Source organism: Oryctolagus cuniculus, chromosome 1 (assembly GCF_964237555.1).
Source record: "Oryctolagus cuniculus chromosome 1, mOryCun1.1, whole genome shotgun sequence".
Classification (NCBI taxonomy): Eukaryota; Metazoa; Chordata; class Mammalia; order Lagomorpha; family Leporidae; genus Oryctolagus; species Oryctolagus cuniculus.
The window spans coordinates 64057437-64076488 of record NC_091432.1 but is presented as its reverse complement, the minus strand read 5'-3'; the positions used below and the strand labels follow the sequence as shown (position 1 = coordinate 64076488).

The 19052-nt window shown below is 62.9% G+C and overlaps 1 protein-coding gene across 5 annotated transcripts in view; it reads left to right on the top strand.

Moving 5' to 3' along the window:
• Nucleotides 1–19052, top strand: part of PDE2A (phosphodiesterase 2A) — an 83191-nt gene that overhangs the window by 17096 nt on the left and 47043 nt on the right. For 3 of the 5 annotated variants that reach the window (XM_051851204.2, XM_051851208.2, XM_051851218.2), the window contains exon 2: nucleotides 10837–10912. In XM_051851204.2, the coding sequence (XP_051707164.2) occupies nucleotides 10837–10912 (76 nt within the window). Of the gene's footprint in view, nucleotides 1–2557; nucleotides 2638–10724; nucleotides 10913–19052 lie in introns of those variants that run through there. The other 2 variants (XM_070074956.1, XM_051851224.2) reach the window with 2 other exon arrangements.

Genomic DNA, 19052 nt, shown 5'->3' with positions numbered 1-19052 from the left:
GGAGGGGTGAAGGGTCACTGCTCAGTGTCCCCAGGCTGCCCTCAGACTTGTATCCCTTGGGGGGCTGCATGGGGGAGGCAGCAGCCTCCAGACAGTGGGAGGGGAGGCTGGGAGGCAGATCGATCCTGCCTTCGGCACTGCCTTCCAGGAACTGGGGCCCTGGGGAGCGTGGCGCGGCTGGTCGATTTTCTGGGCTGCAGCCCAGGCCCAGTGCTTGGGGGTGTGTGGGGTGAGCTGGTGTGCAGCAGCCCAACTTCCCTGTCTCCCGGCTCTGCCCCAGCCTGCCTGCCTTCTCGCACCTACCAGCCCGGCACCTCCCACTGCTGCCCCACCACGGGCACTGCACATGCGGAGGATTGGACTCCTGGGTTGCTCCTCCTGCTCCTCCACCCAACCCCCACGGCAGATCTGGGGTGGGTGCCATAAGAGCCGCCCTGTGTGGATGGTGGGGGCTGGCAGGGAGGCCAGGAGCTGCTCCAGGGTGGGGTGGGGGCCGGCACGCAGCCCTCGGAGACCTCCACAGACACATTAATGGGATAATGAACGTAAAGTGCTTTGTGCCGCCAGGGGCATGCAGTAGGCGCTTAATTAGTCTTCGTCTTGCTCCTCCCATGGGAGTCTGGAGAGACCAATACTGGTGGGGTTGGACGGGGCACTTCTGAGAGCACGTAGGCTCCTGGAGCTGCTGGCGGGCATGCTGACATCGTCGGCAACCTCAGGGGCAGTTGGCACAGAGCAGGTGGGGAAGGAAGGAGGGAGGGAGAGGTGTAGCGTGGGGGCTTGGGTGGTGAGGGGGGGAGGGCAGCGCCTGATGGAGTCCATCCTGGCATGAGAAGAGGAGATGCCTGGAGGAGGGGTGGCTGGAGTGCGTCTTATGGAACCCCAATTTCTCCTCTATGAGGCCCCTGGCAGACCTGAGTGACCTCTATCCTGGCTGCCTCCACCCTGAGGGAGGAGCGTCTACCAGGCCCTCCAACTCAGGTTGGCCTCAAGGGAGCTGGGTTCAAGTCCTAGTTCAAGTGCATGCTGGCTGCTGGGGGTTTTCCCTTGGGTCCTCAGCTTTCAATTCAGAAATAGATTTTAGTGAGGATGAAATGAGATGATGCCAAGGGGAGCCTGCCTGGCCCAGTCACAACCTAGAGATAGACAGCCGTGGTCCAACTCGCACCCAAGCCACCTGCTTCAGCCCTGGGTCACCGGTGTCCTAACCCAAGGCCTGCTATGGAGGAAGGAGGTGCAGACCCCAGGTCAGGAGCAGCAGGGCAGTCCAGTCTCAGGCTGTGTCATCAAATTCCATCTGGGAAGGGAACCTCTGTGGGTGCCTCGGGTAGGGCGGGGTGGGGCGAGGCTCCTGCTGTTTCACATACTGTCTCATTGCTTGAACTTGGGTAAGACCTGTCCCCTGGGGGTAAGAGAGGCATGGGGCCTCTGATCTCCTCTCTCTGTCTCTTTTTTAAAGGTTTCTTTGAAAGTCAGAGTTATGGAGAGAAGAAGGAGAGAGAGAGAGAGAGAGGGAGGGTGGGAGAGAGAGAGAGAGAGAGAATGAGAATGAATCTACCACCTCCTGGTTCACTCCCCAAATGACCAAAATTCCCCAGGCTGGGCCAGGCTGAAGCCAGGAGCCAGGAGCTTCTTCCAGGTCTCTCACATGGGTGCAGGGGCCCAAGCACTTGGGCCAGCCTCTGCTGCTTTCCCAGGCCATAGCAGAGAGCTGGATGGGAAGTGGAGCAGCCACTGGGACCAGCGCCCATTTGGGATGCTGGCACTGCAGGTGGAGGCTTAGCCTACTGTGCACTGGCCCCTGACCACGAGTCTCTGAGGTCCAGTGCCTAGATGATTCTGGATTCCTGGGAGAGGCTGGGGTGGCTGTACAAGGCTGTCGATGCCCGTACTGTAATGGGCAAGCCAAGGATGGGGCAGGTCTGGGGCCAACTCAGGACTCTGCTGCCTTGTTGCCTTTGGTGTCGCCTTGCTGCCAGCTCGCTCCTCGCTGTCTGCTCCGTCTCTTGGTCCTCCACGCCCCGCCTGCCTCTCCGAGTTCTCTTTTATTACTGGCTCTGTACTGCCTCCCCGCTGCAGGCTTATCTCTTCCTGTCATGCGGCCATCCTTTTCTGTCATTCCCCTGCAGCTCTCCTCCACTCTCTGCCGCCCCCTCCTCCCGGGAGTCGGGAGTGGGTCTCTCCCTGCCACTTGTCTATGGTGTTTGCCCCTGGCTGGCTCTTGTCTGCTCTGCTTTCCTGCAAATCTCTCTCTCTCTCTCTCTCTCTCATGATGTTTCTGCCTCTCACTGTCTGGGCTCTCCTTTGTCTCTGCGAGTTTCTCTCTGCCCTCAGCTCTGACTCTTGTCTCTCGCGGTCTGCCTGGCCGTGACCTCTCCGTCACCTTCCCCCCTTGGCAAGCACAGCCCTCCAGCCTGCCCTCCCTCTCCCTTGCTGGCTGCCTCAGCGGAAGCCCCCGACAGCGCCCTCCGCCCTGCACCAGGCCTTGTTGCTAGGCCTTGGGCTGACAGCACCTGGCTTCCATAGCGACAGGTGCTTAGAAACGGAACACCACATCTCCCAGTCCCAAGACTAGGCCGTCTGCGATGGCGACAATGGGAGCCTTTGTCACCCAAGCGCCTTTCCGTCAGTCAGGAGGTGAGGCTGGGCTCTAGGCTACCTGGAGCTAGGGGAGGCAGGAGAGTGGGGGACCATGGTCCCTGTGTTTGGATTCTGGGAACCGCTGGGATGGGCCCCGTGGCTCTGGGGTGGCCCTGAATCCAAGGAGGAGGCCCCAGACTCTGCACCCTGGAGTCAGCCTGCTGCAGGAGGCTGAGCCTGGGAGATGCACAAGGTGGGATTCCAGTTGTTCTATCATTTCCAGCTGTGTGGCTTTAGCCAACTAGCTCAGGGCCTTGGGCCTCAGTTTCACCAGCTGCAAAATAGGGTTAATAATCTCATGAAGAGCTAAATGAAAGACTAGACCCGGCGGGCCTGGCACTTAGGAGGTGGTCCTGGGGGACGCGCCCGTCCGTTCCCCTGTAAGATTTCACTGGCAGAGGGGACAGGAGGGGAGGGGTCCTCAGGCATGGGAATGGCATCAGCAGAGGCCGGAGGTTGGACTGCACTGCACCTGTGTGGGGCCCTTGGGGGAGGCCGAGTGGCCTGGCTGATGGCCTTGTGAGGCAGGGCCTGGTCTCCTAGGAGGACGCTCTTGCCAGTACCAGGGATGAGCTTGGCCAGCTCTCCTCCAGCATTTAGGGCCCCCGGGCTGAGAAGCCACATTGGATGTCCCCTGCCCCCACCCTATCGTGGGCCTCAGCACATTGGCATCCACTGGGCATCTCCGCCTGTCGGGTGTGCCCCGAGGGACCACACGGCCACACAGCCCAAATCCTGGGCTCATGGAGCCAGGAAGCCCCACGCTATCCTGGAGCCCAGGGCGCCCCCCCCATCAGGCCTGCAGGCCACTGGGGGAGATGGACCAGGAAGAGGTGGCGTTGGGGACAGCGTGGGGGATAGCAGTCTCACGTGCCTTGGGCAGCCAGGAAAGGGCTCAATATCTTGATGCCCAAGCCACCAGCCCTGGTGGCGCTGGACACTCTGAGTCCTGCTGGGTAAGGACAGGGAGCAGTGTCCCAGCGGCCCCGGGAGCCTCTCTGGCTTGCTCCTCACAGCCCCGCAGCAGCTCAGGTCACAGGGTTGGAGAGGGCAGTTAGGCTGAGTCCCGCCCATGGCCCCTGCCCCGCCCCCCAGGGCTCCTCATTGCCCCCCTGACTCCACCTGGGAGGGTGTGTCCCAGTCCTCGGGCTCCCCCAACCTGTGTTCTCAGCCTACTGTGCTGCAGGTGCGGTGCAGTTCGGGAGCTTGGCTGGGGGTCTCCTCCTACCCCGGTCTGTTATTCACAGAGTGGGGGACAGAGTCCCAGCGTCCGGGGGCAGTTGGGTAATGCGCCCTGGGCTCCCGTGTTCTCAGGCCTCGGACCTCACAGTCCCAGAACTTAGGAGCCATGGCGCTTTTGGTGGGGCAATCTACTAGAAGCCGGTGCTTCTCAGAACCTTAAAGCCACAGCTGGGGGCCACCCTGTATGGCAGTTTCCCATTCGCATTGGGCTGTGGGCCTTCTGGCTTAGGTTTTCTTGCCTGGATATCCCAGAGGGGCTCAGCTCGGGCAGCCCTGGCGCGGGTGTTGGGGACCTGGCGTCGGTGACCGGTGGGGCCCAGGGCGAGAGTAGCCGGCAGAGGAAAGTGGGCAGCTTGTCCCGCTGCAGCTGGCCGGGCGGGGCGGGGCTGGGCCCTGAGCAGCACTCTAGGCCAGGACCAGCCTGCCCCATGGGTCCAGCCAGTGGTTTCAGAGGAAGCTCTCCACGTGGCACGCCGAGGGTGGAAGTCAGAGCTGCCCCCAGGCCCTACCTATCGAAGGGCAGGAGGTGGCAGTGTGGGCAGGGAGGGGGCTTTGTGTGGGCGGGGCAGGGGCATGGGGGTGAGAGATGGACTAGGACTCAGTGAGGGGTGGGGAGGGGGTTCAGTGTCTGCTGGACTTGGCAAGGAGGGGATAGTCCTGGGGGTGGGAGACCTGTGTGAGGGCTGGGGGCTCCTTGGACGTTCCTGCAGAGTTCTCTGGCCTGTCTTGGCATTGCCTGGGTTCTTGAGATGGTGGGGGTGGGGGGACCCTGGGACCTAGAAGCGGCCTGCCTGTCCCTGGGGGAGGCTGAGGGTCCAGAGCACTGTTTCCCCCGCCTCTGTGCGAAGCTGGAAAGATTTGCAGAGCGGCAGAGAAGGTTGGGGTCTACCTCTCCTTTGGTTCGGCTTCCTTCCTGGTTTCCATGGAAATGAGTGGCTCAGAGGTGGACAGCGTGTTGATGTGGGAGGAGTCAGTGTCTGGCTGAGCCACCCTAGACGGGAAAGAGTGGGCTGGGGAGGAAGTGAGCTCCCCATCCCTCGGAGCATGTAAGCAGGGGCTGGATGTCCAGAGAGACTGCAGCAAAGGGTTCAGAAGGAGGAGAGAAGGCAAAATCTGCAGGCCTCTGCCCTGGGGACCGTCCCTCTTCCAGGCACCCCTGAGCCTCTGAGGGGGTAACCAGGCCCTGGGCTGTGCCCTGGATCCCCTGCTCCTGCCATCTGTGCTGGACAGGGGCATGTGCAGCTGACTCCGATCCAGCCTCTGCCCCAAGGAGTCCAGTCTGATGGGGGAGGCACACAGGGAAACAAATATAGTCGGGTAGATCCTACACAAGGAAGTCCTTTGGAGTAATTCTTCTGGGTCAGGATGAATTGTTAGATGCTGGGGACACAGCAGTGAACAAAGCAGAGACGATCCTGTTCCCTGGGGCTGAGAGCATGGGGGTGGGGGGTGGAGGGAGTGCCTCTGGGGTGAGGAGCAGTGTTGGAGCGGGGTGGGGAGTATGGCCAGAAGGTAGAGAGGGGGCAGCTGGACTGGGCTTCGGAGCCTGGGAGGCCCGGCCCAGGGCTCCTCCCACTTCATCCTGTGGGCAGTAGGGAGCCCTGTGGGTGTGGGTGTGGGCGAGGCAGGGTCAGGCAAGGGTTTAGAGAAGACGACTCTGGCAGGTGTGGGCATGGACGAGAAGGTGCTGAAGTAGGTCCACTCACCTGCACCTCTGCGTGCAGGAGCAGTGAGATGGGTGCGTGTGCGTGCGCGTGCATGGGCGTGGGGCATACCTGTAGCCAGGCTATGATCCTGCATGTGGCTGTGTATGTAATCGTGTGGGCCTGGGGCAGACTTGTGCAGGGATCTCAGGGTCTGCGGCAAATAGGGAGCAGATACGGAGGCCCAGGCTTTGTCAAGGCTCGAGTGCCCTGGACCTCAGCTCCAGTGTAATCTGGCAGGTCCTGGGCTAGGATCTTTCCATCCCCTTCTTCCCGGGGCTGGCCATCCCCTGCCAGCCAGACGAATGTGGGTGGAGCAGCCTGTGGCTGGCCCAGCCCATCACCTGGGCCCTTCCTGATTCCTAGTGGCTGTAGGCCCTGCCCACCCAGAGCCAACGAGCACACTGTCCCCAGCACCTGCCTGCGGTCAGATCCTCTTTTTGTGAGAGCCACTGACATACCTGGAGCCGTAGCCCATGGACACACACGGAGATGGACAGTGGTAGCACCTCTGTCAGGTGAATTTGGGCACACAGGTTTATATACTCATGCACTACATATGCACATGCCTACATGTAAATGCACACACGTGCTGTACCCAGACACTTGTGCACACACAGTGGCACCCACATACTGACATGAGTGCATCCACGCTCTCTCACACACAATCTATGCACGCACACAAGTTCAGTTACAGCGTGAAGGTCTCCCATACCCTTACGAAGACACAATCCTACCCACCTGTGCCCACTCCCTGCCCCCTCCCTCTCCTGCCCTCCCATCCGGCCTGCTCACAGGCTGGGTGCAGAGCCTTCTGCGCATGCACACAGCTGCCGAGAGGGTGGCTCAGCCCTGCCCTGGGACACCCCTGTGCTCACTCTGGGCTGCAGTGTGGAGGGCAGAGTCCAGACACAGGCAGAATCCACAAGACGGCAGCGTCCTCTCTGTGGATCGTCTGCGAATTGTCCCATGGTAGAGCCCCTAGGATGGTGGGGCACCTCCTAATCGTGGGCCCCACCCCAGGTCATGGAGAGATCAGGGCACCCACACTCTTCCCCAAGGAGTCTCCCACACTGGGCTCTGGTCTTTACTCATGAGCTTTGGGCCTGGTGAATGGCAGGTGAGCTGCCTTCTGCTCAGCCAGGGCTGCTTGGATCTTGCCTGAGCCCGCAGAGAGCCAGGCCAGCTTCCCCGCTGCTGAGAAGTCTGGGGTCGGAGAGATCACCCAGGGAGGGTGGCTCGGGTTTGAACCTGGGCTTCCAAGGCTCTGGTACAGTCAGCAGGCAGGCCTCTGGAAGCAGGCAGGACGTGTGGATTGGAGCAGATCTGGGGGGTCTCTTGAGCCCCTGCTAGAACCCAGCCTGGGAGATGGTGAGAGGGAAACCACCTGTGTGCTTCCCCACAACTCCCTGAGCTGGTCCGGGGTGCCCGGTGGGCACTGGGCAGGGCTCCCTGAGCCAATGCTGGGCATTGTGAGGAAGGAGGATCCGGGGGGGCGGGGGGCAGCCACCTCTCCTTGGATGGCAGTTTTCTTGCTGTATCTTGAGAGAGCTGATGCCTTTGACTTCTTTATGCTCAAGACCAGGCCTGGAGTTAAGTTCCCAGGGCGTATTTGCAACGTGAGTGGAGGAACACTGCGCTGAAAGGCAGCTCGTCTGTGGAAGGGCATTCAGAGGCTGAGCCAGGGCGAGGAGGTGAAGGGGAGCTCGAGGCTCTGGGCGCAGCGGACACTCAGGCTGGCTGATGGCAGGGAGGTGGGAGGAGGAGGACCCAGTCACTGGAGGAGGAGCCTTGCGCTCCAGGGTGCTTAGAGGCTGGGAGCTCCCTGAGCGGCTGTGAACAAGGCCTGGGCTGCTGGGGGTGAATCTGCCCTAGGCGCCTGGCTCACCCAGTACCTGCTCCTCCTTAGTGACAAGAGCACTGGAGTTGGAGTCCGAAGGCCTGAGCCCACTGGCCAGCTGGGTATTCCCGGGCAAGCGTCTGCACCTCTCTGAGCCTTATCTGCCTGTCTTGTAACGTGGGGCTACAGCCGCGCCTCCGGAGGCCACTGGCCTGTCCGGGCTGTCATTATCATCACGAACAAGATAAGACCGGTTCCTGGACAGGACCCGAGGGCAAGCAGGCCCAGAATTCCAACCGACAGGCTTGGCTGAGTCACCTTTTCCCAAAATACCCGGGCTGGGGCAGCCAGGCCACTAGGCACAGGCCAAGTGGGTCCCAAGATGGGCAGGCAGAGGAGGTGGCTGCAGGGGCTGGCGTGGGCATTCCTGAGCTGCAGCTCCACGCACAGCTTGGGCCGGGCTTCCTGCTCTCAGACATGAGACCAGGGTTCACGGACTGAGCCGGGAGGCCTCTCGGGCCCTGCCTTACCGGGGACGGAGGAGGGCCAGGGAAACCCAGCGTCCTTCCTTCCTTCACCAGAGAGGCAGGGCAGGACTGGAGGCACAGATTGGAGGCAGACGGCCTGGCTGGAGTCTTGGTGCCTCAGTTTTCCTTATTTGTGAAATGGGGCTGACAGGAGACCCTAACTACGATCCTTGTGGAGAAGACGAGGTGTGAGGCACGGGGTGCTGCTTGTGCTGTGAGAAGGGCCCCCAGCCCCAGCTGCATACACTCAGCTCTTGGGCGCCAGCTCCAACCCTCACCTGCGTGGGACCGAGCTCTTGGAATCCAGGGTTCTGAGACCCAGCAGCAAGGTAGAGCCACGGGAACATTTGGGACCATTTGAGATGGAGGCTGGGGCATCAGGAGTTTTAAATGCTTCCAGGTGGTTCTCACGCAAGCCAGCTCCAGGGTCACAGTGGGAGGAGGAGTTAGAGCGAGGGTGGGGCCGGTGCCCCCACTGGGAGAGGTCATTGCCTCCTGGGCTCCACAGGGAGGAACTATCTAGTAGGGTGACGGTTCACAGAAGGGGACATTGAGGCAGAGAGGTTCATGGGCCCGGCCAGAACCTTGCAGTGGGTCTGTGCCAGAGGCAGCACTCAAACCCTCTGCAGAATGCTTGAATCTGGAGGACAGACACGGAGTGAGTCTCCACAGGTGGGGACAGAGAGCAGGCCCCCGGGAGCCCAGCCACTGAGCCGCAGGGGCAGAGACTCAAGCGAGGGCTGGGAAGTAGCTCCTTGGGAGGTGAGTGCCATCCGGAGGCCCGGGGTCGGGGGGGGGAGGGGGCATGGTTGGCAGATGGGCCAGGCCAGGGGGTGGCCTCTGGGATGGACCCCCCCACAAGAACCGGTAGCCTGGCATGAAGCTGTGACAGACACTGCCGGGGACTGAGCCTGTGACTCATGCTTAGGATTTTCCGAGTGCTTTGGACATCAGGCACGGCGCTCAGACTTGGTTCTCACCATAGCCCTTACGTGGGCCATCTACTCCCACGGAGGAGCAAACCAAGGTCTCAGGAGGAGAGAGGTCCCGTGTGGGGCCCGAGCCTTTACACCTCAGGCCACGCGGTGTTTTCCGTAGCTAATGTAGCACCCCCACTCTCACCAGTCCCCGGGCCTCCAGGTGTGACTCCCAGGAAAGACCCAGAAAGGGCTGAGAGGACTAAGGCAGAAGCCCAGGAAGGCCTCCTGGAGGAGGAACAGGCTGAAAGGGGGACTTTGGGGGCGCGGTGACCTGGACAACGGCCTGGATCTGAGTGTAGCAAAGAACCAGAGTTAAGGACTGATGGGGAGCAGGGAGGGCAGAGCCCACAAGGCGGGGCTAAGCAGCAAGGGTGTGGCATGTCAGGCTGTGTTGGTGGCAGGGAGGCCCAGAAGGCATTTGGGCCAGGGAGGAGAATGCCTGGAGAAGAAAGGTGGGGGAATCCTGGTGTGGAAGGCCACCTCCTGCGCTGTGGGGACGAGCGGGACTCTGCCGAGCCTGTATGCCAGGTGCCTGGACTGTGTCCATGACTGGGCGCAGTGACTCAACCTGGAGGAAATCGCTCCCCAGGGGGAAAGGGCTCAGATGAATCACCCAGTCGACTGGGGGGCTGGGGGCGCATTGACTCATCCTCCGAGAATTGGGGATGGGGACAGGGGGTGCGCAGTGTAGCAAGAAGGATTCTGGTCAGACCACAGCGAGGGAGGCCCGGCGCTGGGGGAGCTTGGTTTCCTGTAGTCCCAGGAGGGAGATGGGAACTCTGAGGCTGGGGAGAGGGGATGAGACCAAGGTCAGGCCTTAGTAGCTGTCACAGCCCCAGCGAGACCCAGGCGCACCTTCGTGCCAGCCGCTCACAGGTCAAGGGGAGGCCAGAAAAGCCAGGCTGGCTCTGGCAGGGAGTGACCCACCTCACCCCGAGGCCCGGCTGCCCGCGATCGCAGCCGGGCTGCGCCGCCGCGATTGGACAGCAGGGGGCGCAGGAGCGTCACGGCTGCCGCAGGCGCTTGAGCGCAGAGGCCGCTCTGCGGACAAATGCGCTCTCAGCGCGCGGGTCCCACAGCGGAGCTGCGGGCCGCGTGGACCTGGGGCTTGCCGCTCTCCGGCCTCTAGGGACGCCGACACAGATCTGCCTGCCCGGTGCCCGGAGCCCAGCACTCCCCAGCCCCACTCCGGAGCGGCGCGCCCGTCCGTGTGCGCTCGTGTGTCGGTGCGCACGTGTCTCCCTTGCAGATTTGCTGGTGCTCAAGGCCTGTCCGTCTCCAAGTGACCTCTAAAATTCTCCCTGCCTTCCCTTACCCCTTGCGGTGAGGAAACGGAGCAAGCCCAGGGCTCCCATACAGGGTCCGCGCCCGTGCCCCATTCCCCCTTTCCCCTTCCCCTCCTCCGCCCCCGCGCCCTGTCCCCCGCCCCTCCCTGGCGCTGGTCTCGACCCCAGGCCCCCGGGGACTTCGAGTGGCGGTGTGGGACCGGATGTGATCAGACAGGTGGGGGGCTCTTAGAGGAGACCCCTGGAGACCAGATGGGCAACGCAGGGAGCGAAGGCTGAGAGCAGCTCCCGGGCCGGGGGTCCCCGGTCGCAAATGAATGGGAAGAAGCTGGGGAGAGCGGAGCTGAGGGAGGTGAGAGCTGGTGGGGGCCGGTGGGGTCCCACGATCGCACTGGCCGAAAGGGTGCTGTCCACGGTTGCAGGAGGTAGGCGGGGCCGGGGCGGGCCAGGGGCGGGCCGGGGCGGGGCTGGGGCGGACCCTCGAGCGGACCCAGCGAGGCTGTCGCGCGGACGAGCTGACCGAGCGAGCGCAGCGGCCGGGCCGGCGGGCGGGCGGGCGGCGGCGAGCATGGTCCTGGTGCTGCACCACATCCTCATCGCTGTTGTCCAATTCCTCAGGCGGGGCCAGCAGGTCTTCCTCAAGCCGGACGAGCCGCCGCCGCCGCCTCCGCAGCCATGCGCCGACAGCCTGCAGGTAGGGGGGCCCCCCCGCACTGGGCGCGAGGAGAACGGGGTGTCCTGCGAGCCAGGGCCAGTCCGCGGAGCGTGTGGCTACTGGCCGCTCGGTCCACCTGCCCCTGCTCCCTCCTCTGTTCCTAACCCAACTCCTGGGCCGGGACTGCAGTCCCTATCCAGAGCCCTTGGCCCTCCAGCCCGCAGTCCGATTCCAAAGCAGACTCTGAAGCCCTTCTGTCCGGGACTCCACCCCCAGCCCTGAGCTCCCAGTCCACTGGGACACCCCAGCCTGGAGCACCCTGCCCCCAGATGAGTGGGAGACCCCTAACCAAGCCTCTGAGCTCCACTGTGCGTTTGGGACCCGGGGAGCACCCAGACCACCTGAATCCCCAGCTCCCAGCCTGGAAGCACCTTGGAGCTGGGGCCTCACCCCAGTCTCCCCTGCTCTCCCACCCCAACTCCCACTCAAGCCTCTGGACTTCAGCGAGCGTGGAGCCTACCCCGGCTCCCTAACCCTTCCTGCTCCTCAGGGCTTCTGCCTGCTCTGCAGAACCCAGCTCTCTGCCTCCCTCCCACAGAGGAGACCCCACCACAGAAGAGACCCCCTAGTCCTCTCCTGGGGCCCCCAGCTGCTCCCTGGGAGTTGGGGGTCCCGCATCATTCTCTGCGTGCCTTCTCTGTTTCTCTCCAAGTCTTGAGCTCACTCGCTGCCTCCCTCTGATTTGCTCTCGCTTGCTCTTCCCTGTACCCAACCCTCTCCAGCCCATCTGTTTCCCTCCCTGGTTTCTCCAGGTCCCCCCCCCCCCCCGCCCAGGGGTCTCCCTCTGTGTCGCCCCTTCCCCTTGTATCTGCCTCAGCCTTGAGGTGAGGAGAGGCAGCTCAGAGCAGACGAGAGCCCCAGGACTGCTGCCTCTCCTCGTTTTCAGGCTTGGTGCTGTGGGCTCCGGGGGAGGGGGTGTCTAAGCATGTGCTGTGCTGCCCTCGGGTGGCGCCCAGGGATCTCACAGAGGGGCACGGGCCTTGGGAACTGATAGCCCACCACCTCCCCACTGTCTTGGTCCTGGCTCGGGCAGCTGGGGACTCAGGATGGGGGAGAGGAAGAGAGGCAGCCTGGGGTCCGGCACCTGTTGGGGGAGGGAAAGTCCTGCCTCTGAGTGCCCCTGCATGTGTGCAGCAGAGCTGGACTGTGCATGTGGCCCCGTGTGGTGGCGTGCTGTGGGGACTGTGGGGCGAGTGTGGGGATGCGGAGTCTGTGGCATTGCGTGCTGAGTGGCTAGCCAGGCAGTGTTGTGGGTGTGCAGTGGTACTGGATGTGTGACGACTGTGTGTGTGTGGTTGGATGGCAGCTTGCATGAGGGCTGTGTGTGCCCTGTGGCTGTTGCTGAGCGCTGTGTGTAGTCAGGAAGGGCCCCCGTGCGGTCAGGGCAGAGGAGTGCGGGGGTCTCGCTGGCTGTCTTGTCAGGAGGAGTTGGGGGCCTGAGTGAGTTTGCAGGCTGAGTACCTGGCTTGGAGTCACTGTGACGCCTCCTGGGTTCACATGGGGAGTAGATTAGGGGTGTGTGTGGGTGTTTGAGTGCCACGTATCTGTAGGGGGTGTCTGTGTGACTCTGGACAGGAAAGGGTGCAGCCAGAGATGAGGGTGCAAGGCAAAGGACCTGTGGACCAAGTAGTGGCGGAGGAGGGTGTGGAGGCAGGGCTCAGGCGGGCTTGACTGTGCTAGGGTCTCTGTTCCCACAGCCCTGTGACATCCTGCTGTGATATTAGGTGTGCACATTATCCATGCAGGGTGTGTCTGCATGTGTCGCCATGTCTGGGTGGCGGTGTGTGTTGAATTTAATTGGATGCATGCGTCCGGGGCTGGGGAGGCGAGTGCGAGGGGTGTGAGGTGCGTGGTGGGAGCCTGAGTGTGAGTACAGTGTGAAGTGTGGGTGTGTGATCTTTTCTCCCTGTGAGCCGTGTGTGTGTGCGCGCGCGAGGGGTGTACACGGAGTGAGGGCCGTGTGGGCTTGGGGCCGTGGTGTTGTGGGCGCTATGGAGCATGCTTCTGGGGGCTGGGAGTGTGTGCCTAAGGTGTGAGGCTGGAAGAGCGAGATCTGTGATGCTTGGCAGGTGAGAGTGCAGCAGGTGCCCGTCGGTGTCTGTGGAGCGACGTGAATGCGTGGGAGGGAGGCCCTGCCATGCCTGCTTCCCTCCCCGTGAGGTCCCTAGAGATGCCCCCCAACCCAGACTGCTCCTACCCTTTGCCCTTCATCCTGCTTGTCTTGACCAAAGCCTTTGTGTTGGGTTTCCTGCTGAGCAGGCGCTGGGCAGGCGGCGGGCGGGCGATGGCGCTGGCCGGGAACCTTTGTTCTTTTCCTCCTGCCTGTCTCGTGTTTGGGGCTGGGTTTGGAGGGACGGCAGAGGATGTGTGCGTCAGCAAGGTCACTGCGCTTACTACCCCTCACCCCACCCCCCCTCCCCGTCATGGCACTCTACAGAGGGCAGGGTCCTGGTGCACAGGAGGCCTGGGGCTGTCTCTGGTGCTGCCTCCTGGTGCTGGAGCAGCTTGGGCTGAGCTTGGAGTTGGGCAAGTTTGCTGGTCACGCAACCTCAGTCCTGTGGTGGCCCAGGGCCCTTCCTGGCTCCTGTCGTTGTCAGGGGTGCTGAGCTGCCAGCCACCACTTCTGTGCGCTCACCTGGGCAGCGAGTCCTCAGTCTCTCTCTGCTGATCTTGACGCTGCACCTGATGAGAGTTCATACGGACAGCCCTGTCTGCTAGGGGAGACCTGGGCACACCGCTCGGCACCTCCTGGTCTGATGGGGGTGATTCCAGTCTGGGGGGGCAGTGCTCCAGGCATGTCCTCCTGAGAAGGCAACAGGACAGAGTCATCCTCCTCGTCATCATCACCATCACTATCACCATCATTTTGGGGCTGTTCTTTCCACATTCCAAGGTGCTTTCACAAATGTCTCATTCAACAGATGAACTCGTTCAGCTGTCTAAAAGCGTTCATTGAGCACCTGCTGTATACCAGGCAGGCAGAGTTTGAAGTGCTGGGGTCAGAGTGGTGACCGAATCAGTCTGAGGGAGCCCCCTTCTGTGTCAGCCCCCAGCGTGGCCCCTCCGTTCTGTGCACCTGGTTCTAAGGGGCTGGGTGTGTACATCCGCTGGTGCTGGGGTTTGGCTCCTGTGAGAGTGCGGGCCTGGGTGTCCCCTCTGCTCGCCCCTTGTGTTCCGACTTGGGCTGCGTCAATCTGCAGAGGCCCTAGCTGGTCTCTAGGGAAACTGAGGCCCAGAGCAAGGAGAGGATTTTAGGCCACATCTTCGTCAGCTTCCTTTCACCAGAGTTCCCAGAGGCCGAGAGAGGGCGGGTGACTGGGCCCAGGTCTTGCAGCAAGTTGCCAGAGCCCGTACTAAGATCCAGCTTTCTTGGCCGTGAGGCTGGGCTCTGGCCCCAGCACCATGCTGGTCCCTGGCTGGCCTCCGTGCTGCCTGCTGCGGGTAAATGATTATTAATGACCCCCTTGGCAAAGAGACAGGAAACGCTTCCCAGCCACAGCTGGGGGCCTGCTCCCTTGCAGCCCCAGCCCTCCCTGCCTGCCCTGGCCCTGGGGTCCCGCCGGTGTTGTCTGCTACCCTGCCCTCCCCGCCTTCTCGCTCCTCCTGTCTGTCCACCACCCTGAGCTTGACCTTCCAGGGGCAAAGCACAAGAGAACGGAGCTTTCTCGCCCACGTCCCTGTCCCTCAGCTCCAACAGACTCCAACCTGACTCACCTCTTTCCACTTCCTGGTTCCAGATCAGCCAGAAGTAGCCCCTTCTCCAGGAAGCCTTCCCTGAATGCACGGCCAGTCCCTCCACTGCCACTGCCCTGGGTCTGGTGGGTGCTGGGTCTCCCTCATGGCAGGCTCAGTCCCACTCATGATTTGCTCTTGTGGCCCGAGGGCTGGCCTGTTCCCAATTGCCACCCAGGGATCGACATGGGAGGAGGCACCCAGACACCTCCTCCAGGAAGCCCCCAGCCCACCCTGGAGACTCTCACTTCCTCTGAGCACCCTGCTTTGCCTGTCTAAGCTGCATACTGCGTGGGGCCAGTGGACATCAGAGAGCACCCACTGTGTGCCCAGCAGGAAAGGAGGGGGGAGAGGAGCAAGGCCTGGGCCTCGAGGTTCCCCACTAGGTCTCCTGCAGCTGTGCCACCTGCGGCAGGGAGCACAGGCCCCTGTGCAGGGCTGGGGCCGGGAGGGGCACAGGCAGAGTGTGTGGTGAGGGCAGTGATAAATTCGGGGCTTTGCTGGGACCCCCTCATTCAGGGGCAAGTGGGGCAGCTTCCAGGAGGAAACAAGTCTAAGCTGAGAGCTCCAGGATGAGCCAGGAGAAAGTTCTGGATGGAGAGAGGGAAGCCTGCGGTCCCCGAATCCCGACTGTGGGGCCCCGGCAGCAGGGGTGGGAGGGGGCAATCGTCCGTCTGGAGGCGGGACTTCTGCAGGGGGAAGGGGCGCTGGGGGAGGAGTGTTGCAAGGAGCTCCCTGGGCCACGTGGTGGGGGCCGCAGGGGAGGCTGGACAGGGACATGGCTGAAGGCTGGCGGCGATGGTGGAGAATGGAGCTGGAGGAGGCCGTGGCTGCCCAGGCTGTGTGGTGGGCGTTGCGCAGTCCGAGGCGCCACAGGGCTGAGCCCTGGTTCTGTCCCTCCCAGGACTAAGGGTCCCGGGACGTCTTCCCTTGAGGGCATGAGCTCTGAGGCTGCACCCGGAGCAGGGGAGCAGGACGTGGCTCAGGGCTGCTGCACACTCACCTGTAGCTAGGGGAAGTGGAGATCTGCCCTGGACACGCGGCGTTCAGACTCCAAAAATCTCTCACGACCCGTGAATAAAGCTCAGATCCCAAAATGGCTGAGTGCTTTGCAAAACGAGTCGAAATGGAAGTTTATGAAAATGCGAAACATACGTGATCCTCCGGATGTAAATCGTAGCCTCAGCTGTTCCCTGAGCTATGGATCTGGCTCCCTTGGAACTGCTGCCTCCCATGTGGCTGCCCCCTGGGGCTCCAGGCCCTCCCTGCCAGGGCCCCTCCTCTGGGAAGCCTGCCCTCTGGCTGGTGGCTTCAGGAGACAGGCATTTTGTACCCCCCCCCCCGCCGAGGGAGCCAGCCAGCCTGTGCACCCCCAATTCATGGGTGCCCCTGTCTGAGGGTACAGGAGGTGGCAGGCAGGCAGGAAATGGGGCAGAGGGCCAGCAGCCAGAGCAAGGCGAAGCCAGGGCCACGGGTACCAAACCCCTGCATTTCAGAAGCTGGAGGCTGCGCGGTGCGCGGCACCCTGTGCTAGGTCGGGCCTGTGATCCCAGGGCGGGGCGCTGCTTCACTCCCACCTCTTGCCCAAGACCAGTTTCCCAGCTGCTCTCTCTCTATCGAGGCAAAGGAGGAAGCTGAGGGTCAGCGTCGCCCAGGGTCGCGTGAGCTCCCGCTTGAGAGTCTGGGCTGGCACTGGGGCGGCTCGGGCCTCCACGCCTCTCAGCCCCCCGCCAGGCTGTGTGGGGGTGTGCTTGTGATGCTGACACTCTGTGACTTTAAGAGGCTGAGGCCCCCGGAGTGGAAGACGCAGACACTCTGTGAATCCAGGATTCTAGGATTCACTGATCTGATGATTCAATGATTCTAAATGGGGCTGCTGGGAAGAGCTGCAAGCACCTGCCCTGTTAATGTCAGCGTTCAGTTAATAAAAACCTAACGAGACGCAATGGAGACAGGGAACGCGGCCTGGTGGGAGGGAGCCCAGGGAGGGCCGGGCCCGGGTTAGGGGAGCTGAGACCCCCTGCGCGCAGTGGCTGCCTGTGCTCTGCTTGCCAGAGGTCTGCCCCTCCCTCAGCTGGCAGGGCCACGGGGTCATTTCCTCCAGCCCCCTGCCTCCGCTCTCAGCCACTGCAGCCCATGGCAGAGAGGGGAGCGCCCTTTCCTCCCAGCCCGAGTCAGGGGCACAAGTGTCCACGGCAGAGGAAGGAGCGGCCTGCCCCCCCTCCCCCCAGCGCCGGCCCGAGGGGGAAAACAGGACATGAACGCTTCCTGGACACGGACATGGAAACACGCGCACCCCTGCCTGTGCGGGCCCCAAGTACAAAGGGCTCTGACGAGGGCAGAGCCGGGCGGCAGCATGGGTGAGGAGGGCAGGCCCGGCTCCCGCCTGCGGGTGTTTGGAAGGGAGGCCCCAGGCCCGGGCTCCGGAGCTCTGGGGCCGGCCTGGCGCAAGGCCAGCCCAGTTGTGCGGCATCTTCGTGCCTCCTGGGTCCTGCTCATGCCGCTGCCCCTGACCAGGACTGCAGAGGGGCCCGGTCTGCAGGGTGAGGGCTTTGGCCATCTGGGCGTCCATCCTGGTAGCACAAGTCCAGGGGCTTGCCCAGCCTGGTGGGCTCACAGACCCCACATCTTCCCGGCACCCTGGACACCTGGGGAGCAGGAGCGGGAGTGGCAGTCAGGTTCGGGGCGGAGTCCCTGGCCGGCACCCTCCATCTCTCTCCTCCCACAGGCCAGAAGGCAGGTGGGGAGGTGACAGCTGCTCTCTGTCCTCCACAAGGCTCCATTGTCTGCCCCCTTCTGTCTTGGCCTCAGGACAGGGTGCCGGCAGGGTATCCTGCCCCAGCTGCCCCACCCACGTGCACTCTCCTCTCTGCCTGCCCCGTCTCTGGCTCTCTTCATTTCTAAGTCTTTTCTCAAAAGATTGTGAGATCACCAAGTCCAACCCTTTTCAACTTCAGATTCATCTTCAAACTAGCTCAGAGAAGGGAGGATCCTGCCTGGGACTACACAGCAGGCTGCGCAGAGCCCAGTGCCATCCACGCTCTCTCTTCCCCACTGGCTCTGGGGGTACACTGCCCTTGGCCTCCGGCTGCGGGTTTGACTTCTGACCCAGGCTCTGCTGAGCACACCGGCACCCCCCAAAGCATGGTGGGCTTCTCTCCTCAGCCCTTACACAGCCCAAACTGCTCTCCCTTCCTCGTATGGCCCCAGACCCACCCCTCTCTTCGCCACTGTCCCTGCTGCCTGGCTGACCCTTGGGGCTCAGTCCAGAGCTCAGGCCTCCGAGGCTGGGGTGTGCACCTGTGCACTGGACGCACAGATGTGCAAGTGCATCATCATGAGTGCACATCCAAGGGCTTCCTGGGAACCTAGTGTCCCCATTTATGAAGCCGCAGGTGCCTCCTCCAGGGAGCCTCCCAGGACCACTTGCCCCTTTGTGAGCCTTGGTTCCTCCTCTGTGACCCCTAGGGCAGGGCGGAGACCGGCCCCTCCTTCAGTGTCTCCAGGAGGGGCTCAGCTTCCTGTGGCTGGGTGGGGAGAGCCCTGAGGTCCCCAGAGGATGGTGGGACAATGGCGAGGCGGTGACAGATGAGACATTGCGTCTTCCCCCAAGCAGGCTCCACCCTACCTGACCTCCCTGCTTGGTGTCTGGGGCACAGCCCGGCCCGTGGGTCCCTGAGAGTGAGGGTCCTTCTCGGAGATGGGGTTGCCCCCGCACCACATGGATGGGTTGGTGCCTGCGGAGTGGGATGCGAGTTTGGCCTCTCTGGCCGCGGAGGGAGGTAGAGGGTGAGGCTGAGGCTGGGGTGAGATGGCCGAGGAGCTGAGAGTGCCTAGCAGAGGCCTCGTCCTCTCCGCTTCGCCCACACTTGGGGTCAGCGGGCGGGAACCAGAAGCTGCCTGGGGCTGAGGACGGCCCTGGACAGCGCCGCTGGTGGGTGCAGGAGGCCTGCGGGCAGGGGGAGCCCAGCACTGCCTGCTGGGGGAGGGAAGGCCCTGTCCTGTGCAGTTCAGTGGGGAGCCCATTGGGCAGCAGTGACAAAGGCGGCTCAGGCTCTGCGGACAAGAGGGATGGGCCAGGGGTCAGGCACTTATCTCGGCCACCGTCATTTCCTCCGCCGGACGTGGCCGGGTGAGTGGGGTCATCGCACAGAGGGAAGGAACAGGCCAGAGCCAATGCACACTGGGCCCATGGTGGAGACAAGCACGTGGGGGACCTTGGCACGCCCTGGGCTGCTGGCCGTCCCATGCAGCCACACCTAGGCCATCGCCCTGCACACAGACCCCGTCACCCCGTGTGCCATGGGGCCCAGCTGCAGACACAGGACCCAGAGACATGCGGGATAACCAGACAGCAGGCCACTGCCACGCTGGGAGCAGCTACACG